Source organism: Bos indicus x Bos taurus, chromosome 18, assembly GCF_003369695.1.
Source record: "Bos indicus x Bos taurus breed Angus x Brahman F1 hybrid chromosome 18, Bos_hybrid_MaternalHap_v2.0, whole genome shotgun sequence".
In the NCBI taxonomy this organism is placed as follows: Eukaryota; Metazoa; Chordata; class Mammalia; order Artiodactyla; family Bovidae; genus Bos; species Bos indicus x Bos taurus.
The window spans coordinates 245,984-270,558 of record NC_040093.1 but is presented as its reverse complement, the minus strand read 5'-3'; the positions used below and the strand labels follow the sequence as shown (position 1 = coordinate 270,558).

Here is a 24,575-nt window from a genome sequence, read left to right as displayed (position 1 = left end):
CTAAGTCAGTTTATGAAGACTCCCCTACTCTTGATATCTGATCAAATTCCTCACCCCTACTCTCTCCCCAGGTGATACATCATCACCCTGGCCTGCCTTCCTTAAAACCGTCTATTAGCTTTGTCCAGCTAGAATCCCCCAGACAGGATGCCTCCTTCTCCTCATTTTCTACCCACTGGTACGGCTCCCCTTACTCCTAGGCCATAAATCCCCACTTACTCTAGTTGTATTCAGAAATGAGCTGTTCTACACTGGAGTCTCCCGCTTCCCCCGTTGCAAGTTTATTGAACAAAATCTACTTCCATTGCTTTAACCTCCGTCCAGCTCTGATTTACCCGTGGACAATCCTCCCTCCACTCTGCTGCCTGGGTTCCACTTGCTCTGCCCTTCTCTTCACAACTTGAGTAGACAGTTAGTCCTGACCCCATTCCCCTCCCTGGGCCTGCAGGACATGTAGCCTCACCCTCTGCACATTTCCCTGGTGGCTCAAACCATAAAGAATCTACCCGGATTCCATCTCTGGGTCGGGATGATCCCCTGGAGAAGGCAATGGCAACCCATTCCGGTATTCTTCCCTGGGAAATCCCATGGACAGAGGAGCCTGGCGGGCTACCGTCCATGGGGTCGCAAAGAGCTGGACACGATGAGCGACTAACACCCGCACAATTCACGGCAGGCCCTTTACCTCTTTTCCTCCCAGGAGCTCGGGAGGATTTCAGTCCCGCTTTCTGAACACGTCCCACCGGCCCAACCCGACCCCTTTTCCTCTCCCTTAGAGGTGTGAACACACACATAGTATCCTCTTCCCCGAAACTTAGCAGGACTTTGTGCTCAGCTGTATGGGAACCTTTGGCCTGAAGTCCATCAGGCTCCTCTGTCCATGGAATTTTTCAGGCAAGAATACTGAAGTGAGCTGCCATTTCCCGCGCCAGGCGATTTTGCCGACCGAGGGATCGAACTCGCGTCTTCTGTATCTTTTGCACTGCAGGCCAACTCTTGACTGCTGAGCCTAAGGGGACCAACTTTACCGCTGCCTCAAGGCACTTCCGGCCCGCCCCTCCTCTCTCTACGGTTGGTGTGAGAAGCTCGCCCCGCCTCTCAGCACTTCCGGCCCTGCCCCTCCCATGCCTTCCCTTTCTCCATTTCCCATTCGTCCCACGCGTTGCAGCCCTCGAGGCTTGGCGAGCCTCCCTCTCAGCCTGCGTCGCCGCCCATGCAGGTGCTGGGACCGACCAGCGGACCGACTTGCCCCTCGAAGGCCTCCTCCTGTCCAGCGGGATCACCAAGGGCACTCTTTCCGCGCCCGGGGCTTCGCCTACCGCCCCGAGTTGGCCGCCAAGATCTCCACCGCCCACAACGTGGGGTGCGCCGCGCCGCGGGGGTTTCTGGGAGTCGTAGTCCAAATGGACGCACTGACGCAGTTCGCCGGGGGCTGACAGGCGCCATTGTGTGGCGCGCGCGCGCAGGGTGAGTGTGGCGCGAAACCTGCGCCCGTCGGGGGCTGTGTTCCAGGGCTGCTCCGCGGGGAGCACCCAGTTGCGGCCCCTACCCCGCCAATCGCAGGAGCCCAGAGCCAGCCTCGTCTGCCGTCCTTCCGCCGTGGGGCCTTTAGGGCAGTGAATCGGGGACTCGGGGCCCATAGGGGCGCGAGGCGGGGCAACCCCATCCGGGCGCTTGCGGGCTGGGTAAGGCGCCGACTCCATCTGGGTGAGGAGGTTGGGAAATTGCCCCTCTGGGTGTTTGAGAACAGGTGGAGACGACTTTTTAGAGCATTTTCCGAGGTTGGAGTTAGATCTGTCATTTCCTGTAGATTGGGCCGAGGGGGCGGGGGCCTTGATCTAACCCTCACGCCCCTTCCACCTCCCAAATTCGACCTTCTTAGGACTCTGCCTACTCCCACGGGACTCGTTGAGGAAGAGGAAGTTATGGCCTCCGGGCTTCCGACGGATTGGTTCCGTGTGAGTAGAGGTTTCTTGATAAATTTCAGAGTCTACCGCTGGATTTGGGAGCGGGGGTGGAGGGGTGATGCAGGCACACGCGTTCCCTGGGGTGCCTCCAGGCCCCCTTGCATCTAGGTAAGGGGTGGGGGACTGTAGGAGGAGAGACCCTAGTGGGCAGAGGGATAGCAAGTTGCTTAGCTTTCCAAGGGAGCAAATAGAGGACATATCGCGGGGGATTCTAATTTATCTTTTAAACGGAGCGGGGAAAGCCATTGGCAGGTGTAAGCAGAAATCAGGCTTCACTTAGCTTTCAGTAGTACTTTGGAATTAAAGCTTAGTCACTGGGTGAAGCGCGAGATGGGCATGAAGCCCTGATAGGTGAAGGTAGCAGCAGAATAGCCAGTGGATGGAGGCTACAGGCTGAAGTGTGGTGATTTAGCTCACGGAATTCCGTAGGAGAAAGGATACACCTGATATCACTGTTGGAATCCTCAGGTTACTAAGAAGTGGAAAGGTTTTCAGAGAATGAACAATGTTTTCTGACCTCATGGGTTGTCCTACTTGCTGTGACCTGATGGGATCAAGCTTGGGTTTGCTGTTTCAAATTCAGGAACTCGTGATGAGATATCTGGAATGCTCGAGTCACCTTATTAATTGTGCCTACATGTGGTCAGTCACCCTCCTCCTCCTCCTCCTGTCAGCATGGGTGACAACAGGCCCTAGCTGAACAGGCACCTGTGGGTTTTAGGAACCAGTGACCTTTGAAGATGTGGCCTTGGGTTTTACCCCAGATGAGTGGGGAAAGCTGGACCTCGAACAGAAGTCCCTGTACAGGGAGGTGATGCTGGAGAACTACAGGAACCTGGTCTCAGTGGGTAAGGATGGCCTCTGTGTCAATAAAGATTTGTGCTTTGCAGCCCGAATGTGGTGCCTTTGAAGTGTGTGTCTGCTTTGGCTCAGTCTGCAGGGATCTGAGTTCAAGGGTCAAGGCCCTGGAGCCTGAGGGAAAGGGCAACTTTACAAATAATTTTTGAAACTTTACCTAGTCCACCCCTCAGAGGTGTTCAATACCAGGGATGTGGGCCTATCAGGGATGTTTCCAACTGCTGATGGATGCTTACTATTTTTGTAACAAGAATTCCAGAACGTGGTGTCAGTGTCTGACAGCTCAGGTGTATCATCAAAGGCCTTGCTCCCTTCCATCTCTGCATGGTTAGCGTGAAGTTGTCATTCTTAGGTTAGCATGGGCCTGACTGACGCCAAGCATTATGTCCATCCAAGTTTAAGGCAGAAAGTAAAGCCAGGGCAGCCCTGACTAGTTCTCTTTCTATAGCTGGCACACTTTACAAACAAACAAAAATGCAATAAGCCCCCAGATGACAAACTTCCCTTAGTGTTTTACTGACCAGAACCAAGTCCCACTAGCTCCTTTACAGTCAAGAGAACCCAGAAAAGGAAGCAGATGGCAAAGGGGATGGGTGAAGTTAGCAACACTGCCCTAGACCAGAAGCCGTTTCTACCAGGGAGAACACAGGGACAGAATTGCTACAGCAGGAAAGTACTTTCTCCCGAACACAGACCCCCAAGCACTGTCTCTTTTCCCTTGGGCAGAACATCAGCTTTCCAAGCCAGATGTGGTATCTCAGTTAGAGGAAGAGGAAGAGCTGTGGTCGGTGGAGAGAGGAATTCCTCAAGACACCTTTTCAGGTGAGAACCAGGCACATGGGAGTCCTGGTGTGGGAGTCCTGGTTAGGCAGGAACTAGTGTCTTAGCAAAGGAGGTGGATGGGGAAAACCCCTAGTGGGGTGTTGTGAGGAGTAGCTGCAAACATGCTGAATCAAGCTCTGCATTTTCCTTGGCTTCAGTCGGGGGCACTGCTTGGCTGAATGGGAACCTCTTGCTGGTGCCAGGTTGGCAGTAGGGGCGTCCTCACCCTGCTTCACTCATGGTCTATTGCCCTTCCCTTTTGTAATCTCCGGTAACTGGTGTGTGGCTTTGGCCAGATTTTATGTAAGTTTATGTTTTGGGGGGGGGTGACCATACTCAGTGGAGACAGATTTGCATCATTCATTCACACATGCAGTGTAGACTTGACTTTTACTTTTTTCTCTTGATGGACATTCAAGTGGTTGCAAAAAAAAAAAAATCCTTGCATACAGTTTTTTGCACAATCAAGTTGGGTTTTTTGTGTAGATAGCATTTCTAGAAATAGAATGTAGACTCAACCAAGATGTAAGTGAAAATATTTGGTAGCAACAAGTTGTTGTCTTAAGTTCCTTTAAAATACATATAGCTGCGTAAGGTAGATGGTGACTTACAGTCCTGTTTTTAAGGGTTACAGATCTGATAGGAAAAGATATATTCAGTTTGGTTTCTAAGTTTACAGATTATTTGTACTTTTGCTTTTGTGAGTTTTTCTGTTTTCCTTTTTTTTTCCTCTGTTGGTTTGTCTTTTGTGTGTGGTGGTGGGGAGGACCCTACTATATATTATGGATAGTAACACTGCAGGTTAACAGTCCAATATCTATCTCCTACCTTTATTTAGTCTCCATAAAGTTTTATGATTTCAGATTTTTTTCTTTCAGATCTGTCTTTATTCCTAATCTAGGTTTCATGCCATCCATGGGCAGATTGTACAAATACTTTATTCTGGTACTTTTGGGTTTTGTTTAGCTGTTTCGTGTACTGGGTTCCTTGTGTAATTGGTGTGGGGCACAAGTTTTTTCAATGCCGTTTTCTGATTATTGGAACACCATCTATATCCTCTCATAGTCACTGTTTGTTGCATGCAGGCCTTCTTGGCCCCTTATGGTGCCTTGATCTCTGTCGGTATCTTAGTAAACACCGTATTACTGTACTTACTGTAGCTTTATAACAATCTTGGATAAACGGTAGGCCCTCTTTTTTTTTTTAATTAAAAAAACCTAATATTTGTTCTCAACCAGATGAATACCTACCATCAGCTTGTCAGGATTCATTGAGAAAATGCTGTTAGGATGTATATTACATTTAACTTCATTCAGAAATTTGATCAGAACTGGTCTGTCACCTTCCGGCTCAGGTGTACAAGGGGCAGGCTTTCCACGTGCGGTTGGGCATTCCCTCCATTGCTATCTTATCTGCTCAGGTTACTCCTCCCTTGCAGTCCTGCGTAGTTGCTGCAGATGAACCTATCCTGCTGCTAAATTCTTATTTGTAACAGTTTTCTTAGGTTATCATTAATTTTCTTAGTACGGAGTCATATTATTGGCAAGTATAAAGTATTATTATTTTATTTCTTTTGCATTCAAGGTAGGTGAGGAGGTAATTACATTCCTCACAGCTACTGCTTCCAAAACACTGGGCTGAGAATGTGATGATTTTAAGTATCTGGTCTCTAACTTAAAAGGGAAAGTTTCTGGATTCTGCTTTGATTCGTATCACTTTTTATCTGGATAAAGGAACAGTCATCTCACCCTTTCTAGTAAATGAAAATTAGTAAGAGCCCCAATTTTCCCCCTCCAAAGCCCTCCAAGGTGATCATGGAGATTTTCTGATTTGAACAGTTAACAGTGACATAATTATAGATGTGCCCCTGTTGTAATATCCTGATGTCTATTAACTTTTAGGATTTCTGCATCAGTGTTCATAAATTATATTGGGGAGGTGGATGGTTTTCTTTATGCTTGTTATTTTTGGACACTTCTGTATCAGAGTGTGCTGGCTTTGTAAGGAGAACTTCTTGTGTTCCCCTTTGTTCTCTGTGCTTTAATGCAAGTGGCTCTGGAACTACCTGGAACTTTCACAGTGTCCAGCTGTGAAATCTGTACATGGCCTGCATCTTTGGTGATGACGACCTTCCAGCCATGCATCTCTGGATGATCTAGCAGTTTCCTGAATCTAGCTGCCATGGGGGTCATTGGGCACTTATGGTTCTGCACGTCAGAAAGGCTGGCTTTTCAGGGGTGGTGTCCTAGAACAAAAGATCCTGTGTTACAAGCTAGGCCTGGGGTGATAGGTGCCTAACATGTTTATGCTTCGTCACAAAGAATCCTTTATGTGATGTTTTTTCTCCACTGTCTCCCCCTGACCTTAGAAATATTTGTAGAAGGCCCCTCGTGTCCTATGCAATATAAAAAAGAGAAAGTATGTACTTGGTAGTAAGCCAAAGACCTAGTGTAATCCCTTTGATTGTAGACTCCTCCGTCTAACAGAGGAGCACCTTCTACCAACACGCTACACAGATCTAACTGGGTAAAGGCCAGTTAACTAGTGGTATGGACAGAGAAGAAAAAGAACATGGTGTAAAGCAGGGAGCAACAGGGAATTACTCTAGAGGTGGCGTCAGGGGACACTGCAGGGCGAAGATTTTAAGCCAATGCCTATAGAACAGAAAGTCGGCAGTGACGGGCAAGAATAGAAGTGAAGAGCTTCGTTTCCTGGTGCAGAAACGCCACTGGGGGTTACCCTGAGAATGGGGCAAGGGTGGCACATTCTGGGAATGGAAAGTCACCTATTAGGCTGGAAGGAAGTAACTGAGGTGTACTGATAGGTGAGTTAAGTTTGGGGCCTCCACTGTCAGGGGGGTTTGATCTTCCTTGAGTAGGTGTGTGCTGTGCTTTTTACAGCTCTCTGAGGACAGAAGGGCACAGATGCCAGCAGGCGGGGGGCTGCGGTAGTAGCAGATAGGGAAGAGGTGGTTAATATCTGCCCCCAAGAGAGTACCAACAGGGCTGGGAGAAGCTGGCTCCTCTCTATGTGAGGTGGATCCAATGCGGCCAGTTGAGTAACTGACCAGGAGGGCACGGAAAGGAAGCTACAAAGAACTGCTCACAGGTGAAGGCTTCAAGGGATTTCTTGTGACTGTTCTTTGTAATGTATGTATTTATATGCATTTTTCATGCACACTTTTAAAATGTATCAGTATCTCATTTTTAAAATACAGTAACAGAGATGAGATGGTTGGATGGCATCACCAATTCAATGGACATGAGTTTGAGTAAGCTCCAGGAATTGGTGATGGACAGGGAAGCTCGGCGTGCTGCAGTCCATGGGGTCGCAGTCGGATACAGCTGAGCGACTGAACTGAAAACAGAGGTACTACTACTCTGGACTTTTTGGCATTGGTCAGTGACATGGAAGTCTGGTAAAGGCCAAGACTTTTGAAGGGTGGAAATATGTTTTCTTTGGCTTTTCTTTTTATGTTGAAATAATTTTAAGCAAACAGATGAATCATACAAAGAACTACCTAATAGCTTCCACCTAAATTCACATATTTTTGCAACTGTACCATGTCCTGACTGGTTCTATTAATGGAGTATGAATAGGAGGCGACTTAGAAACACCCATGTAAAGGTCTGTGAAGCCAGTGGCATGCCCCTGTCTGAGGTCCAGGCAGTGCATAAAAACATGGGAGTCTGAGGTGTTTGGAATGGCCTGCTTACTGTTAAGAGAATATCTCCTTCAGTGGTCCCTTTCTCCCAGCGCTAATGTAGCTGTGCCTCTCCTCAAGGCAGAGAACGAACTGAACAAAAGCTAGGCCTCACTAATACAGCCCAGTTTGCATGTGTCTTAGCTCTCCATGACAGCAAAAATGGCAGCACAGACAGTGGCTGAAGTAGAAAGGAACCTGGGTAAATGCTTAAGACATGGAATTAATCTTCAAGAAGGCACTAATTTGAAAAGATGCTGTGAAGATAAGTGTGGAGAAATATTTGATGGCACTCACATCTTAAGCCTTCTCACTCAATGTTCTTTCAAGAAAGTATTACCTACCATATGTGTGGCTTGGGTGGAATATCTTGAGACATAATCTATATAGATTCAAACATTAGGGACAATGCAATGGAATAAAGACACTATTTTGAAGGTCATGATTGTAGGAAAGCTTGCAGGACAGTTACATTTTTTTTGGTTTGTCAAGAATTTAAGCAAAAGAGCCCTGCAAATATGAATGTGGCAACTCAAATTAGTATAGACATTAGTAGGAAAAAAAGGCTAGTACAAGAAGATTGTATTGTTGAGAGGAATAGAAGGAAATTCTTCTCAAGATTTTTTGTGTAGCCTGAGAGGACTCACATGGGCTATAAAACCAACATGTGGCGGATGTAGGAAATTATTCGTTTTATACAAAGGATAATTCTTTCAGGAACAAGAGTAAATATGTTTAGTGTGAGAAAACCTAGTTTTAGCTCAGCTTACAGAGGAGACTCACATGGAAAAACCTCAAATGGAGGAAGTCCTTTTCATCATGTGTTTTTCAATATGAGAACTCAAACGGAAGAAATCCCAGGAATCATAGCAGGAAATGCTTATAGCCTGATTTGAGAGAATTCATACTAGACAAAAAATTCCAGTTGTATTCCGTTTGGAAAAGTTCTTACATCAAATCATTGTATCTGAGAACTCTGAAATCACAGGGAAATAGTTGCTGCGGAGAGGTTTCATAAACAGCTGTTTTCAATATCATAGAAGTAGATATTGAAGAGTGTCTGAGAATGTAATCAATGTTAGGCATGAGGAGTCACAGAACCCACTGACCAGAAGCCCTTCAGTAGGAGTCCTCATTGTGTTCAGCATCAGAGGACTCATATGAGAGCAGATTCTCAACGTAATCTGTGCAGGCAGATCATTCATCTTAGCTCTCCCCTTGTTTGACAGAACAGAAAAACAGACTGAAGAGACCCACACTGAATAGTACAAATGAAATGTCTCATTCTGTTTTTACACCAGATTGTCATAAGAAAGACAAACTCTAAAACCTTGATCACATTAGGACAGTTATCCCTTGATATCCATGGGGAATTGTTTTAGGACTCCTACAGATACCAAAATCTAGATGCTCAAGTCCTTTATATAAAATGGTGCAGTACAGTGCTTGCTTCGGCAGCATGCACACTAAAATTGGAACAACACAGGATTAGCATGGCCCCTGTGCAAGGATAACAGGCCATTCGTGAAGCCCTCCATACTACTTTAAAAAAATACAATAAAATTGTGAAGTATAGACAGATGTGAAGGGTCAACTGTATGAATATATAGTAAAACAGGTTCTGTTTCTCCAATTTGGATTCTATTATCTTATCTGAACATCTAGAACAAATGTTAAGTAGCACGAGTGAGCCCGGCATCCTTATTTCAGTTTCCTTCACATGTCCCCAGTTGCTAGGAAATAACTGACGTTACAGCTCAGGAAACCGTTGAGTGAATAAACAGTTGGAAAAATTACAAGAGATGAGGAAATCTTCAAACAGGAGAGTCTGAAGACTAGGCCAGGCTCCAAGAGGATGATAAAAGAAATCTTAAAATAGTGCTACAAAGAACTTTGAAGTGGTCACATTCCTGGGGACAAGGTCAAAAGTCTATAACCTTGAATGGCTATCAAACATGTTTTGGCAGGAATCCAGCCTATCACGGTGTGGTCACATACTGTGCAGTCTTTATTCAAGAATACTTCATGTTCTCTGTTACCATCCATTTGCTCTCTAGGACCCATGTAACCTTAATCCTATTATCTGAGGACCACTTTCCCTAGCGTCTAGGTACAGTCTCCGGAGTAATTTCAAGACCCGAAGTGCTTAAACTATTAACTGAAAAAGAAGGAAAGTAAATGAACTAAGCATTGGACTCAAACCTTTTTTTGAGGAGAAAAAAAACTAAGAGTCCTGAGGAAAAATAAGATAAAAGCAGTAGTAAGTCAGAAATGAAGAAGAAAAAAAGAGCCCATTTTCTGGATAGATAAGAATAAATAAGTGGCAAGTTAAAAACCTATACAGAGAAAAGAAACTATGTAGATATTCAGCAATACATGTTCCCATTATAGTGTTTTAAACAACTGTCAAAGAATAAGCCTGCTAGGGACTTCCCTGATGGTCCAGTGGTTAAGACTCAGCTCTTCCATTGCAAGGGATGTGGGTTCAGTCCCTGGTTGGGGAACTAAGATCCCCTTGCCATGTGGTATGGCCAAAGAATGAAGAATAAGCCAGCTTTATGTACTGATATGAAACAATCACCAAGAGATATTTGTTTCTTACAAATATATACCTTTTAACATAGATAACGTGAACGTGTGAAGTGAAAGTGTTAGTCACTCCTGTCCGACTGCAACCCATGGACTGTAGCCTGCCAGGCTCCTCTGTCCATGGAATTCTCCAGCCAAGAATACTGGAGCGGGTAGCCATTCCTTTCAACAGGGGATCTTGCCAACCCAGGGATCAAACCTGGGTCTCCTGCATCACAGGCAGATTCACCATCTGAGCCACCAGGGAAGTCCACCTTAACGTATATAAAGGTGTACAGACATACAGGATACCAATGTCTTTTTTTCCCACTTAAAAATATACATGCAAACATACACCAGGTATTAATATACCAATTGTTACCACTGGGAGAATATAGAAACTATAGGATGTGATTGTCTCCAGAGAAGGAAATTGGGTGGGAGGGTGACCTTCCACTTTCAGAGGTCCTGCCAGTAACTATGCTCATAAAATGGAAGACTGTCATCTTCATGCTGTGTCACCAGCTCCTGACATAGCATAGGTGCTCAGTAAGTATTTGTTAAGTACAGGAACGAACAAACAATAAGATGGAAAGATTTCTGGAAAAGTGTAAAGTTGGCCCAAGAGAAATCTTAAAACCAACTTTTTCTTAAGAACAAAGTAGATAATTAGTTGTATCTCTGTATTAACCCAGGCAGTGAATATTTTCTAGCTTCCTATTAAAAGATAGGTTTCCACAGAACATGAGCTACTCAATGACAGAACACTAGGTGCTTTGTTAACAGGTTCTTTCTGCAACCTATACATAGCATTGTTCTCACTAAAGCACAAAATGAGAAAAATATGAAACGGAGAAAATATCTGTAGCTTGTAATAATGAACACCTATTTTATCTATTTTTAGATAATGTGTTTAAAAAAAAAAGTATCCTCTGAAATAGAGTTGAGCACTTACAACAGAGTATAAAATACAGAAACTTAATACTTGTGGCTTAAAGCAGAAATAACCACTTCAACATAGAGGAAAGACTTTGTTATTGATACTTTTTTGAAATGGAACCTAAGAATAAATTGGTAAGGAATGAGCAGGCTCTACTTGGAGAAGGTTATGTTAGAGGGCCATGTAAGACTTAAGTATGTAAAAACACTGACTTCTTTTGAGGGGTTAAAAGGCTAGAAGTGCATGAAGTCCCTTTCTTAAGTCCTATAATTATTCCAGCCAGCAGCCCCAGAGAAACTCCACAGCCCCATTCATCCTGTGGGAGCATGAAGGCAAGTCCCTGACCTGGCTTGTCTGGGAAGAAGCAGGTGGGGGTTTAAACCAAGGTCCTCTTACCCCATGACCTGCTTAGGCTCCCAAGTAAAAGATGGGAACTTTGCAGCAGCGGCTGTCTTCCCATGATAACTTACAGATGGACACAATTTCAGTACCAATGAGATTTCCTGAAATTTGAAATATGGGCAAGCATAAGCCTTTGAAAGGCCCAATGTCTTGGTGCACTGTTCATCAAAGCACTTAGAAGCTCTGCTGTGTCAACAAATACTTCCTGAACAAACCTGCCAAAATGCCAAGTCCTGTTATAGGGAAGGGTCACCATGATAAACAGGGTGGAAAGGCCCCTGTCTCACTGGGCTTACACTCATTCCAGAGAAGCTACTAGCCTGTGTTGCTGAGTAAATGTAAACCTACTAAAACAAACTTACCAGTTCAGTTCCTTAGTTGTGCTGGCCTTTCAAATGTTCACTGGTCACTTGCAGCTAATGGCTACTACATTGGACAGTGCAGATCTGGAATATTCCCTTCACCAAAGAATGTTCCACTGAGCAGTGCTGTTCTAGAGAGGGTGGAGAGAGAAATTAATGAGCCAGATACTTAAAGGTGGCAATCAATGGTATGAAGAAAAAATGAAACAATATAGAGTATATATATGGGGAAGATACAGGAATGGGGAAGCATGGCTGGGCAATACTAGTTTAGAACTGGGTGGGAAGATAGCTCCTAGATGACATCTGACCTGAGAGCTGGATGGGGAAGGAGAAGCAGAGATGTTAGGAAAGACATCACCTGGCAGGCAGGTGCAAGTGCAGTGACTTCTGGATGAGACACTCTTGGGCACATTTGAGGAAAAGATTGTAGCTATGTGAAGCCCTCTTTGGTATAAAAGGCATGAAAGAACAGGGTTTGGTTCCCAGGTGCTCCCTTCTGCAGATTCTTAGCCTCTCCCAGCGTGGATCTGTGTAAAAGTTGGTCACTTGCTTAATGGGGCTGGGGTGTTGTAAAAGCCCAGGTAGGTCCTTGGAGGGTTTCATGAAATGGTAGCTGCTGTTACTGATTTGAAGGCCGACTGTGTAATGATCATCAACAGCTTTGGCACATCCTCCTCTGGGCTTGGCTTAGGAGTTTCCAATGCATGAGACCCAGTTAGCAGCCTCAGCAGGCCAGTGAGGGGAGACACGTTTAGAAGGTGATGTAGCAAGATGTCCAGAGCTGAGGAGTAAGAAATGGGGAAAGGACGAGACAGGATGAGCTGAGGGCATCCTAGACAAAGGGAAGGTGCAACAGGGATGAGGGGAGCTGCCCCTGCACCCTCAACAAGCTCACAGAAGGACATTGTAATTAGTTACTATTATTTTTGTGGTCTTGTAGCAAAGCTTTCACTAGAAAACTGGGCACTGTGAGACAGACAGCTTACCTGAAGGTAGCAGAGAGAGCATGAGAGAAGAAAACAACGACTGCCATCAGCCTTTACAACTCCCCAGTACCTGCCTTGAGGTCCCTATTCACTTAGGGTGGGGAAACTGAGGCCCAGAAGGATTAAGCCCCTTGCCCAAAGGCTCAGTGAGTTTGTAAAATAGCCCCCTAGCTAGATAGGGAATTGCAGGTGGCAGGGACTAAATTCCCCAATCCTACCCCACCCCCCACCCCCCGGGGGTTTTTCAGCTGGTGGATTGAAAGCCAGCACTTGGGATTTGTGGCTGAGAAATCATTTTATGCAGCTCCCAAGGCAGGTGGGTAGGTTAGTCAGCCCCGCCTGAGTGAGGTGTGGATCCAGGTTCAGCCTACACAGAGCTTTCATTTTTCTGTCAAGTGGGGCCAATACAGACAGCATTGAGGGTTCCCTTTAGAGGGATTGGGGAGTTGTTCCTGAGATGAGACAGAGGACTGAGGTGCCTGGAGTGACACTTACCCGCGGCCATTTCAGGTACTGCACAGCATCCAGTAGGTGTTTATGATAACTGCATAACCAGTGTCCACCTGAAGGGTTGCTACAGCAGAGAGAGGGCGGATACACTGGATTCAGCAACAAAGGAAAACACCCTGGTGCCCACAACGATAAGGAGGAAGTAAATATATGGCCCAGATTAAAGAAGGGGTGAGGTTAGAGAGAATGAAGTAGAATACAAAAAAAAAATTTTTTTTAAGGGAGAAAGCACTAAATAAAAATTCCTCTGATTAACCAAGGAATAAAACATGGAAATTTCATAAAGTAAAAAGCTATTAAGCAATCTGGAGAATTAAGGTTTTTCTTTTAAGTGTCATGCATGATTATTGCTCAAAATGGTGCTTGTGGCCCAGCACGGAGCCCCTAGGGAGCCCCACCTTGTTATCCTCAGAGAGAAATTCCAAGCCTTAAGAGCTGTAATTAAAAGGAAAAAACTGTGCTTTCAAGTCAAGAATGACTGGGCGGGGAGGCGGGAATCAGTTCTGTTCAGTCGTTAGTCGGGTCCCACGCTTTGCGACCCCATGGACTACAGCACGCCAGGCTTCCCTGTCCATCACCAACTCCCAGAGCTTACTCAAACTCATGTCCATCGAGGCGGGAATAAGCCTCCAGAATCCTGAGGAACAGGAAGGGAACTAAATAAATGTTCAAGATAACGCAGGTATGACCTAAGGCAGGCAAGCATCCACATGAAGCTAACTCAAAGCCTTATTTGAGAGGAAGTTGGGGGAAGGGTTTGGAAATGGAAGGTCAAATGTCTGTCATGATTTTCATCAAGGAAAAAATCCTTTAAAAGTAGGAAAGGAGTGACCGGGCAGCGGCCATTACGTGACAGCGTGGCCCAGGAGCTGTTTTTCAACCCTGGAGCGCCCAAGGCCAGTCTGGATGAGCGGCCCCAGCTGGCACTGGGCGACTTGTGACTCCGAGCTGACTCACTACGCGCCAGCAACGGGCAAAACCCGTGAGGTCCGTGGAGGCCGCTGCCCAGTCGAGGTGTGTAATCAGAAAATTCGGAGAAAGGAGGACAAAAAAGCCCAAAGGAGACAAGGAAAGAATGTGGGAGCGGGGGAGGAAAATGGGTCGGGAATCCAGGTGCTCGTTACTCTCGAGCAAAGTGGCCGCGCTCCCGACACCCAACGTCACCCAACAAGACAGACTTGCAGCTCGGGAAGGTGTGTATGGAGGCTCCGCCGCACTGACCCAGGGAGACCGGGAAAGGGAACGCGAAAGGAAGAGGTGAGAGGCGAGTGAGCCGCAATCCTGCCAAAGGCCTCAGAGAAACCCAAAGCCTCAACATGGCGGCGCCGGAAGTCGCACGACTTGGAGGCTCTTGGGAGTTGTAGTGCGGCGGGAACATGACGCATTTCCGTCCAGGCCGGAAGTCGCGGTCCTAAGCTCCTAGAACTTGGAGAGGAGCTGGTGCGGTTGTGAAGGGAGCATAGGCATCTAAATTCTTCACCCTTGGGAGGAGGGGTCGGGCGCACTTCGTACACAGTCGTCTGGTGTGGGCACGGGCTCTACCAAAACCAGCTCCGCAGCCGCCGCAGCTAAGTGCGCGGCGACATACGCGGCAGGTGCTTGGGTGGCCACAGACGGCAAGGGAAAGCACGGAGACAGCGAACAAGCAGCCGCTACTCCTAGTCGCTTTCAGATTTTTTTTCTTTAAGCAGCTGCAGTTACTCCACAGTAATATAACTGACCTCGTGTGCGCCAGGCGTAGAAAGCCAAACTCCAACAGCGGGAGTTTGCAGCAAAGTAAAGGTTTATTATGTGGAGACAAATCCTAGGAGTGTTTTAAAGGGAAAGATTGGAGAGGCTGGGGTTAATATATTTTTTTTTGGACATTTCTTAATCCTGTTTTTTGGCACCCTGCTCCAGTATTCTTGCCTGGAGAACCCCCATGGACAGAGGAGCCTGGTAGGCTCCATAGCGTCGCACAGTTGGAGATGACTTATCACGACGTCTCTGGCCAGGTGATCCATGGCTCCAGGATCTGTTAGCTCATCTTGCCCTGGACAGACAGCTTCAGTTTGTATTAAAGTACGATGCTATCGATCACAGCAGTTTTGGTCGTCTGACACTGGTGGATTCCGGAATTGAAGTCAGAGGGGACAAGAAAGGGGATAAAGTTTTGGATAATAGAGGTTAAGCGTAAACTCGGTAGGGAAGTCGTTTTTAGGGGGACTCGTTTTCAACAGTAGTTTCCTGTTCTGCTTTTTACTGCATGTGACAGGAACATTCCAATGTTGTCATAGTCCCCCTAAAATCAACGTACGAATTTTGTAATGCTCACAAGGGGATCTTTCACAATTTTCTTGACCTGTGTTTGAATACTCCCTGTGTCTTCCAGTTTTACTCCATCATTTACCACATTGCCCTGGAAGTGAGTGTTGTGGAAATAAAGCCCGCTCAAAAGAGGACATGCAGAGGCTATTACTCAAGAGTTGAACCTAGCAGGGGAGGTCAACCACCATCCTTTGTGTTTGAAGTGAAGTGAAGGTCGCTCAGTTGTGTCCGACTCTTTGCGACCCAATGAGTCTATACAGTCCATGGAAATCTCAAGGCCAGAATACTGGAGTGGGTAGCCTTTCCTTTCTCCAGGGGAATCTTCCCAACCCAGGGATCGAACCCAGGTCTCCCACGTTGCAGGTGGATTCTTTACCAGCTGAGCCACAAGGGAAGCCCAAGAATACTGGAGTGGGTAGCCTATCGCTTCTTCAGGGGATATTCCTGACCCAGGAATTGAATCAGGATCTCCTGCATTGCTGGCAGATTCTTTACTAACTGAACTGAGAGTAAAGCAGATTGGGAGGGGGAAGATCATGGTGAAAAAAAAAGAGAAGGTTCTGATTGGAGAGTATTGGCTTGGGGGTCAGAAAGAAAAACTGGAAGTTATCAACCAAGTCCTGAGAGCTGGGCTTGTTGCCACAGAAGTTGTAGTTCCGAGTTCTGTTGTCTTATACTGGCTTTCCTTTATCTGTGTATTCATTCTCTGGGTATCACAGAAGTCACGTCTTCATCTCTGGCTGGCTCCCTGCTCATAAGTAGATTAGTATGGTAAAGTTCCTAGGCGTCCATTGTGAACTCTTTGTGTACTCAAATCAGTTGCATGGTGGGGATCTTGGGAACCCTGGGCTGCGCTGAGGTATAGCAAGTGGGGTAGGCACTGGTACAGCTGTTCTGAGGTGGATCAGAGGCTCAGCGTGGGCTCCATTCGGCCAGAATCTGTCTCCGGGCTGGAACGGGAGCTGCCCTCCTGGGGCCCCTCCGCCTACCGACTCGGCTGGGATGGCTGTACTGATGAGTCCAATTGAGGTAAATGCTTTGTCCACTGGGCCCCTCAGCCAGCATTTTTTTTTTTTTTTTAATACTTTTATTTTGCTGTTGCTGCTCTGGCCTTTCTCTAGGGGCGGAGAGTGGGGTCTACTCTCTGTTGTGGTGCTCGGGCTTCTCATTGTGGAGCTGGGGCTGTAGGACGTGGACTCAGTAGTTGTGACTCCTTGGCTCTAGAGCACAGGCTAATTATTTGTGACACAGAGGCTTAGTTGCTCCACAGCCTGTGGGATCTTCCCGGATCAGGGATGGATCCCATGTCTCCTGCATTGGCAGGTGGACTCGGACTCTACCACTGAGCCTGGTGGCTCTTGCCAGAGACCCAGGTTTGATCACTGGGCCTGGAAGATCCCCTGGAGAAGGAAATGGCAACCCACTCCAGTATTCTTGCCTGGAAAATCCGTGGATGGAGGAGCCTGGCAGGCTTCAGTCCATGGGGTCCCAAAGAGTCGGACATGACTGAGTGACTTCACTTTCACTTTCATTTTGGCTGGCCATTGTCTGTGTGTTCATTCTCTGGGTATCACAGAAGTTGTGTTTTCACCTCTGGATGGCTCCCGGATATATGCAGATTCATCTGGTAAAGTTCCTAGGCATCCATTGTTAGGCTTTGAGTTCATCTATAAATTCCTTTCCAAGTAGAGCTGTGCTTAACCACTTATACTTACAATAGCAACGGTGAAAGTACGGGTTTGCTCTGGATATCAGCTATGCCATTTCTGTCTTTATAAAACAAGTCTAATTGAAAGTAAATCATAATCTGTGTTATTCACCTTTTTAAACTTATTTTTTGAATCTTTAACTCATTCAGAATTAGCATTTATTCTTGGAGTTGTAGAGAACTCTCTTGTTTCCTGTTACTTTGTGCGTGTTCCTTAGCATTTCAGGGCCATCCTGGAATTCTGTTTAGCAAATGCTCTCTGGACTCTATGCCAAGACCCAGCACCCCTGTCTTTCCCAGATATTTTCATTCTTGGCCCCCATGGAGGTGGGATCAGGTTCAGTTCGCCTCATGGGCAGGCATATATAGCGACACAGTTCTTGTTGTCTCTTGGGGTTTTTTTGTTGTTGTTGTTATTCTGTGTTAAGAAATAGTTTATATATCATAAAGTTCACCCTTTGAAAGTAACAGTTCAGTGATTTTTATTATATTCACAAGGTTGTGCAACCATCAGTATGATCTCATTTCAAAATAGTTTCTATATCCTAAAGAAGCCGTCACCCCCCAACCCCCTCATCTCTCCTTTCTCCTGGAAACCACTCTACTTTCTGTCTCTCTGTATTTGTTAATTTTGGACATTTCATATAAATAGAACCATACATATGTGGCCTTTTGTGTCTGGTTTCTTTCACTTAGCATCATGTTGTCAAGGTTCATTCATGCTGTAGTATGTATCAAAACTTCATTCCTTTTTATTGCCAAAGACAAATGTATCATATGGATAGATCTTATTTTGTTTATTCATTTATCATTTGATGGGTGTTTGTTTTCCTTTTTTGGCAATTTTGAATAATGCTGCTGTGAACGTTCTTGTACAAGTTTTTGTGTTGACATGTGTTTTGAATTCTTTTGGATTGAAACCCGTGTATCATGATATAACTCTATGTGTAACTTGTTGAGGAGCTACCAGACTGTTTTGCAAAGTAGTGTAGCATTCTGTATTCCTACTACTGTGTGCAAGAGTTCTAGGTTTTCCACATCCTCACCAACAGCTGTTACCACCCATCCTTGATAATAGCCATCCTAGAGACTGGGAAGTGATATTTCACAGTGGTTTTTGACTTGTATTTTCCTGGTGGCTAACAACATTGTGAAACTTTTCATGCATTTTTTTGCCCATCTGTCTTGCTCTGTTTTCAACTTTCAGAGTGTCCTGAGGCTCAGTTGGAACCTCAGTTGGATCCTTTTCCTGCTGGGAATCCCCTGATGAACATCGAGGTGGTTGAAGTCCTCACCCTGAACCAGGAGGTGGCTGTTCCCCGGAATGCCCAGATCCGGGCTCTGTATGCTGAAGATGAGGGCCTGAGCCCAGAGGTTCTCAGGGAGCCCCCTCAACATCTGGATAAGCCTACGGCTGATCCTGAGATGGCTCGGCAGAGGTTCCGGGGTTTCCACTTTGAGGAGGTGGCTGGTCCCCGAGAGGCGCTGGCCCAACTCCGGGAGCTCTGCTGCCAGTGGCTGCGGCCCGAGGCGCACTCCAAGGACCAGATGCTGGAGCTGCTGGTGCTGGAGCAGTTCCTGGGCGCACTGCCTGAGAAGCTGCGGCTATGGGTGGAGTCGCAGCACCCAGTGGACTGCCGGCAGGCAGTGGCCCTGGTGGAGGACGTGACCTGGATCTCTGAGGAGGAAAGTGAGTTCCATGGAAGGGTGGGGAGATGGCTGTTCCTGGGAGGGTGTCTCGAGGGTGGGAGCAAAAGAACCCAGCCTTCCTGATGGGTGGCAGAAGGGTGGCGCCCACTCCATCTAGGCCAAGGGCATCTGCTTCCTCCCCTTCCCCGACCCCATTTGGGGAATCAGTTTTAGATCATCAGTCCCCAACCTTTTTGGCACCAAGGAATGTTGTGAAAGACAGTTTTTCCATAGACAGGCGTGGAGGGTGTGGTTCGGGCTGTAATGGAAACCATGGGGATCAGCCGATGGAGCTTTGCTGTCTTACCCACCACTCACCTCCTGCTGTGTGGCCTGGTTCCTAACAGGCCTTGGGCTGGTACCTGTCTGCAACCCGGGAATGGGGACCCCTACTTTAGATGTTTCCTTGCTGACATACCTGTCACTACCACTAGATCAAAGAACTTTGAGAATGGCCTCATCCCTGGACCTGTTTGTGGAAATGGAAGGCCTCAGGCCCTACCTCAAAGCTGCTGAAACTCTTGGGTGGGGCCTGGCACTGCGTCCCTTTTTTTAAAATTGGAAGATAATTGCTTTACAGTGCTATGTTAGTTTCTGCTGTACAACAATGTAAATCAGCCATAAGTATCCATATGTCCCCTCCCTCTAGAACCTCCCTCCCACCCTGGCACTGCGTTCTTTAATGAGCCCTCCACACATTTCTGATGGAGGCCAGCAGATAATGTGCTTCATTTTTATCCTAGGATCCCTGCTGCATCCATTTCAGTCACACAGGTGTATGTGTATGTATTTCTGAAGTGGCTTCTAAGATCACACACTCATTGGGGGCTGTGAATAATGTGATGACTGAGACGGGATTCATGGACTCGTGAGGTCAACAAGCCTCCAACCTAGCAAGAAAGATGGGAGTCTGACAAGTGAACGTGCATCTGACAGCAGTGGGTAGAGTGGTGACGGCAGCAGTGGGCCAGGGAGATGGTACAAGTTTGGGATGTACTGGGGATCCAGCCTTGATGAGACTTGATTTTCATTAGGCTGAGTTCTATAGAGCACAGACACCTGTTGGCTCACCTCCATTTTCTGTGTCCATGACCGGTACTCAAAAGATGCTTCTCGAGTGAGTGAATGGTTGACTGACTGACTGATGCTTGAGGAGGAGGGAGGGAATCTGAGCCTGGAGAGTGGCATCCAGAGAACAGGGCTTCCTGGAGAAACAGGTGTGGGCAGAGAGCAGGGCTGGCAGCCGCAGGAGTGGTCTCTTCACGTGCACCGAGTCTGGGGTGCTGTGGTCAGCAGGCTGAGGGTCCCAAAGATATCCACATTAGAACCCTGTGAACCTCACATGGTGAAAGGGACAAGGGACTTCACATGTGTGATAACGTTAAGGATCTAGAGATGGACAGGTTAACCTGGATTATTTGGAAGGACCCAAGGTCATTGCAAGGATCCTAAGGAAGACAGGCAGGAGGGTCAGAGTCAGAGTAGATGTGACAGCTGAAGCAGGGGTGCTACAAGGAAAGTGTCATGGGCAGCAAGCCTCCGGGAACTGGAAGGAGCAAGGAATACATTCTCCCTAAGTCTCCAGAAGGAATACAGCCCTGGGAGCACTTTGATTTAGCCCCTTGAGTTTGTATCAAACTTCTAATCTCCATAACTGTAACACAGCAAATTCGTGTTATTTTGAGCCACTGTCATGGCAGCTTGTTAAACCAGGGAGCTAATACAGGTGCCAGGAAGACGGTTGTCAAGCTCATGAGATGAAAGTCAGTGAGTCCATGTCACACCACGGGGGCAAATGAAACCAATTAGTATTACAGAAGACAATGGAATAGGCTTTCTAAGGAACCCTGCATTTTTGGTCAGCATTCTGTTGAACGTGGGTGTGACTGCTGTGAACCCTTGCACAGAGTGGTTCAAGGGAGAAATACAATTTACTGAAAATGTCCAGAGTGATTCAGGTTCAGGCGTGGCTAGACCCAGCAGTTCCAGACGTCTTCAGGGCTTGTCGTCTGCTACATCATTCCTCTGGGAGCTGCACGCAAATGCACACTGTTTCCATATAGGGCTCCCAGCATGGGGTTTCTCTTTCCTGTATGTTCCAGCAGTTGCCTCTTCGGCTCTCATTGGCTGGCTGGGGGGCCGGGGTTTGTCCCTGAGGCAGTCATTTTGGCCAGGAGGAAGCAACAGCCTGGCGGCCCAGCCTGGGTCATACCATGTGTCCCCTTGATAGTGGCGGGGGCGGGGGCGTGGGGGGGAGCGCATCGTCATTATAGAAGCCTAAGGATCGTGTGGGGACACATGGGGAGAGTCACGTCAAAGCATCACAGAGCTGGGCAGAGCTGTTTTCGAAGGTGGAAGAAACTTGGTAAAATTGCATCAAGATACGTTTGAGAGAATGAGTCTGGTCCTGGCAGCCAGAGAAAGTCCCACCCTTCGTGGGGAGGGGGGACAGAGGGAGGGAGGACTCGGAGGCCAGCAGTGGGTCTCTGTGTTTGGGGAGAAGCTGTGAAGCCAGCTGCTGAGGTGATGTGGCGGTGACTCGGCTGCCTCAGTGGAGGGCCTGCTTCCAGAACAGTCCTTGGAGAGGCAGGGAGAGGGGCCAGCAGGAGGGACGCCAGTGCCCTGTGGTCACAAAAGTGGGGTTTGGGTGCAGGTCACAGAAAGGACTGATGGGATGAGCTGCAGGTGTGTGCCGGCCCCAGGCATCCCAGAGCCAGAGGTGGGCTGCCCTTGCCCTGCTAACCCTGTGCTGACATCTCTTCCCAGCACTGCCCACCCAGGGCGCCCCCGGCACTCTCCCTCCCGCGGCTCAGCAGGACACAGCTACCTGGCCCGTGAAGGCGCTGCCTGAGGTGAGTGGGGAGTGTTGCACTTTCCTTCTCTGGTCCTGACTTCCCCGGCAGGTCTGCCCTCCAGTGTCCATAATGTCATTGGAGACCATGATGGGGCACACTGACCTGGAGTCAGGAAACCTGGACGGAAGAGGAAGAAGGGCCAAGTGAGAGGCAGGCAGCCTTGAGCCCTGGCGTGCAGATGACTGCTGGATCTCAGTTAAAACAAAAGAGACTTCATTCTCTGGAAACACAGACTTGGGTGTTTATGGTGTTTAAAACAAAGCCTGGTATTTGCTTCAAAATAACCAGAGCCAGGTTGTAGACAAAATAGGACTGGTCCTGTCTTACTGACTGTCGAGGCTCAGAAAGTGGCCGGTGATGGTGTGTATATGGCCTTGGTCAGGGCTGACACCTGGCTTGAGCACAGAAGTGGTCTCGTGTAACGACTGGTCTGAGGCAGGCTTCAGGCTTCGTACAGGCAGGTATGGCTGTATTCAGGTGTTCCAGCCTCTTGCTTCTCAAGCAGGCTCTGCCCCTTGTGGGCAGAGTGCTTCCCATCTGGGTTAGGGCAGTGGAAGACCTCTTACTCCCAGAGTCCTGGTCAGCATCTCGAAAGGACTGACCATACTGCAGCTGGTCTGCTGCCCCACCCCGAGGCAACCCGAGGGGTAGTCCCCTGTGGGAAGTCATGGGGAAAAGGAAGCAGTCTGTGGCACTTGTAGTCCTTGTGAAGGAACTCCAGTCTGGGCCCCAGACTCTGGTTTCATCAGCACACACTCACTAGACCTCTTACAGGCCCCAGGCAGTGTTTCCCAGTAAACCCCCAAAGCTGGGGAGTGCCAGCACAGTGAGCTCTGTTGGAATGTCCCTGCCAGCCTCTCTTGTGTACCTACCAAGGAGTGTGAACTTCCTGCTGAGACACGTGTGTGACGTTGCAGGATCCAGTGACCTTCCTGGACGTGGCTGTGGACTTCAGCACGGAGGAGTGGGGGCTGCTGGACCCAACACAGCGGACTGAGTACCACGACGTGATGCTGGAGACCTTCGGACACCTGGTGTCTGTGGGTAAGGCCCCGCCACCGTCCCCAGGACTGGGATGCCCCAGAGGCTGTAAGTCCAGGCTTATACCTCCTCTGGGCCCAGCGCAAGGCCTATATGTGCCTTCAAGAGTCCCCTGCAGCCTCCAGGCCTTTAGCTGACGCTGTAGACCTAGAAGGGCAGGCAAGGTGTGGACAGAGGCAGCCTCGGGTCCAGTGAAGGACTGATTTGCTGTCCAAACTCCAAGGGGATATGAGAACCCAGACGCTCAGCCATCTGCTGAGCTCTGCTGCTTCAGTGCTCCGGTATCCCTCCCCAGCCTGCGTGGCTGCACTTGGGGCGGGAGGAAGCTTCTGGATATCTGATTATGTCGTATTATCGACCCGTTTCAGCACTTTCTCAACGCGGTCCACACGTCTGGGTTTCTTTCAGGGTGGGAGACGACCCTGGACAGCAAGCAGTTAACGCCACAGCCTGGACCTCCTGAGGAGGGGCCCGCCTGCCCCCTGAAGGAGGAGGAGGGGTCCTCGGCGGATGACGCCCGGCCCTCCACCTCCGGAGAGGCTCTGGAGGCCGGGGCCCCGGGAGTCTGGGACACAGCGCTGAAACCGGTGACACTCGCTTCGGAAAATACCCTCCCCCCGCAGCCGCCCGGGGACAGCCCCCAACCCCAGGCGAGCACAGGCCCGGACCGCGGCCGCGTCTCCCTTCAGAAAGCTGTTCCTAGAAAGCGCTTGCGCAAGCGCGACCCCTGGCTTAAAAGGGGGACACGCGGCGCATGCGTAAAGCTTCCTCCAAAGCGCGGCGGCGCCGGGAAGGCTGTGGAGAGCGGCGGCGACGGGGGCAGGAGGCCCTGCGCCCGGAACGCCCCGCAGATCACCTTCACGCGAATTCACAAAGGGAGCCAGGTGTGCCGGTGCAGCGAATGCGGGAAGACGTTCCGGAATCCCAGGTACTTCTCGGTGCACAAGAAGATCCACACGGGAGAGAAGCCCTATGTGTGTCGGGACTGCGGGAAGGCGTTCGTGCAGAGCTCCTCCCTCAGGCAGCACCAGAGGGTTCACACTGGGGAGAGACCCTTCGTGTGTCACGAGTGCGGGAGGACTTTCAACGACCGCTCGGCCATCTCCCAGCACCTGCGGACCCACACCGGGGCCAAGCCCTACCCGTGTCCGGACTGCGGCAAAGCCTTCCGCCAGAGCTCCCATCTCATCCGGCATCAGAGGACTCACACCGGCGAGCGCCCCTACTCCTGTAGCAAGTGCGGAAAGGCCTTCACGCAGAGCTCGCACCTGATAGGGCACCAGAAAACGCACAGCAGGGTGAAATGCAAGAAGAAATAGCCTGCCTCCCAGCTCTCAAGCCGTTTGAGGAGGCGTCACCGTTGCAGCAGTGTCACCTGAGGAAACCTGGTTGGGATTCGGATATGAATGAAAGTCTCTGGTGATGAAATTCTCAAGACCCAAGGACGACCAGGAACACCGCCCTGCACTTAAGAAAACCAGTGGGGAGTTACTGCTAATGAATACATCAGTCGCTCCTAGGTGTTTGCTCAGTTGATTTGCCGTTCTAATTTGTTTGTTCATTGGTTGTTAAAAGTAATAACTAGTGAAACCTGAAAATGCTTGTAACGTAAGTTTAAAAAAACAGATACCAAGAAGTCTGTGCACTGATGTTTGTGGTAAAGTATTTATGCATATGGACAAGGGTTGAAAGAGAACTTGGATAAATAAACTATATATTTCTGTAGTAGGGTCTCTGTGTGTTTTTTTCCACCTATTTAAACATCTTTTCACTAATGACTTAGTTAAAAGAAGCAATGTTAAAACAAAAGGATGGGCCCTGGGTGGATGTGGGAATTTGTCCCAGAGTGCATAA

The 24,575-nt window shown here is 48.3% G+C and overlaps 1 protein-coding gene and 1 non-coding gene across 10 annotated transcripts; both read left to right on the top strand.

Annotated features, from left to right (window-relative positions):
* Positions 1-983: 983 nt before the first annotated feature.
* Positions 984-24,446, top strand: ZNF274 (zinc finger protein 274). 9 transcript variants are annotated; one of them, XM_027514546.1, is made up of 8 exons: positions 987-1,467; positions 1,883-1,958; positions 2,689-2,815; positions 3,552-3,647; positions 18,344-18,826; positions 21,592-21,677; positions 22,598-22,724; positions 23,130-24,446. In XM_027514546.1, the coding sequence occupies exons 1-8, from the start codon at positions 1,214-1,216 to the stop codon at positions 24,038-24,040; spliced, it is 2,160 nt and encodes a 719-aa protein (XP_027370347.1). In that variant the 5' UTR covers positions 987-1,213; the 3' UTR covers positions 24,041-24,446. The 9 variants fall into 9 exon arrangements, with proteins under 9 accessions (XP_027370348.1, XP_027370355.1, XP_027370347.1 ...); XM_027514548.1 differs by lacking the exon at positions 987-1,467 and adding an exon at positions 1,468-1,685; XM_027514547.1 differs by lacking the exon at positions 3,552-3,647 and having other exon boundaries at positions 984-1,467.
* On the top strand, positions 8,793-8,894 carry LOC113876903. Its single transcript, XR_003506635.1, has one exon. It is a non-coding gene; the product is annotated as a U6 spliceosomal RNA (small nuclear RNA).
* Positions 24,447-24,575: the final 129 nt, after the last annotated feature.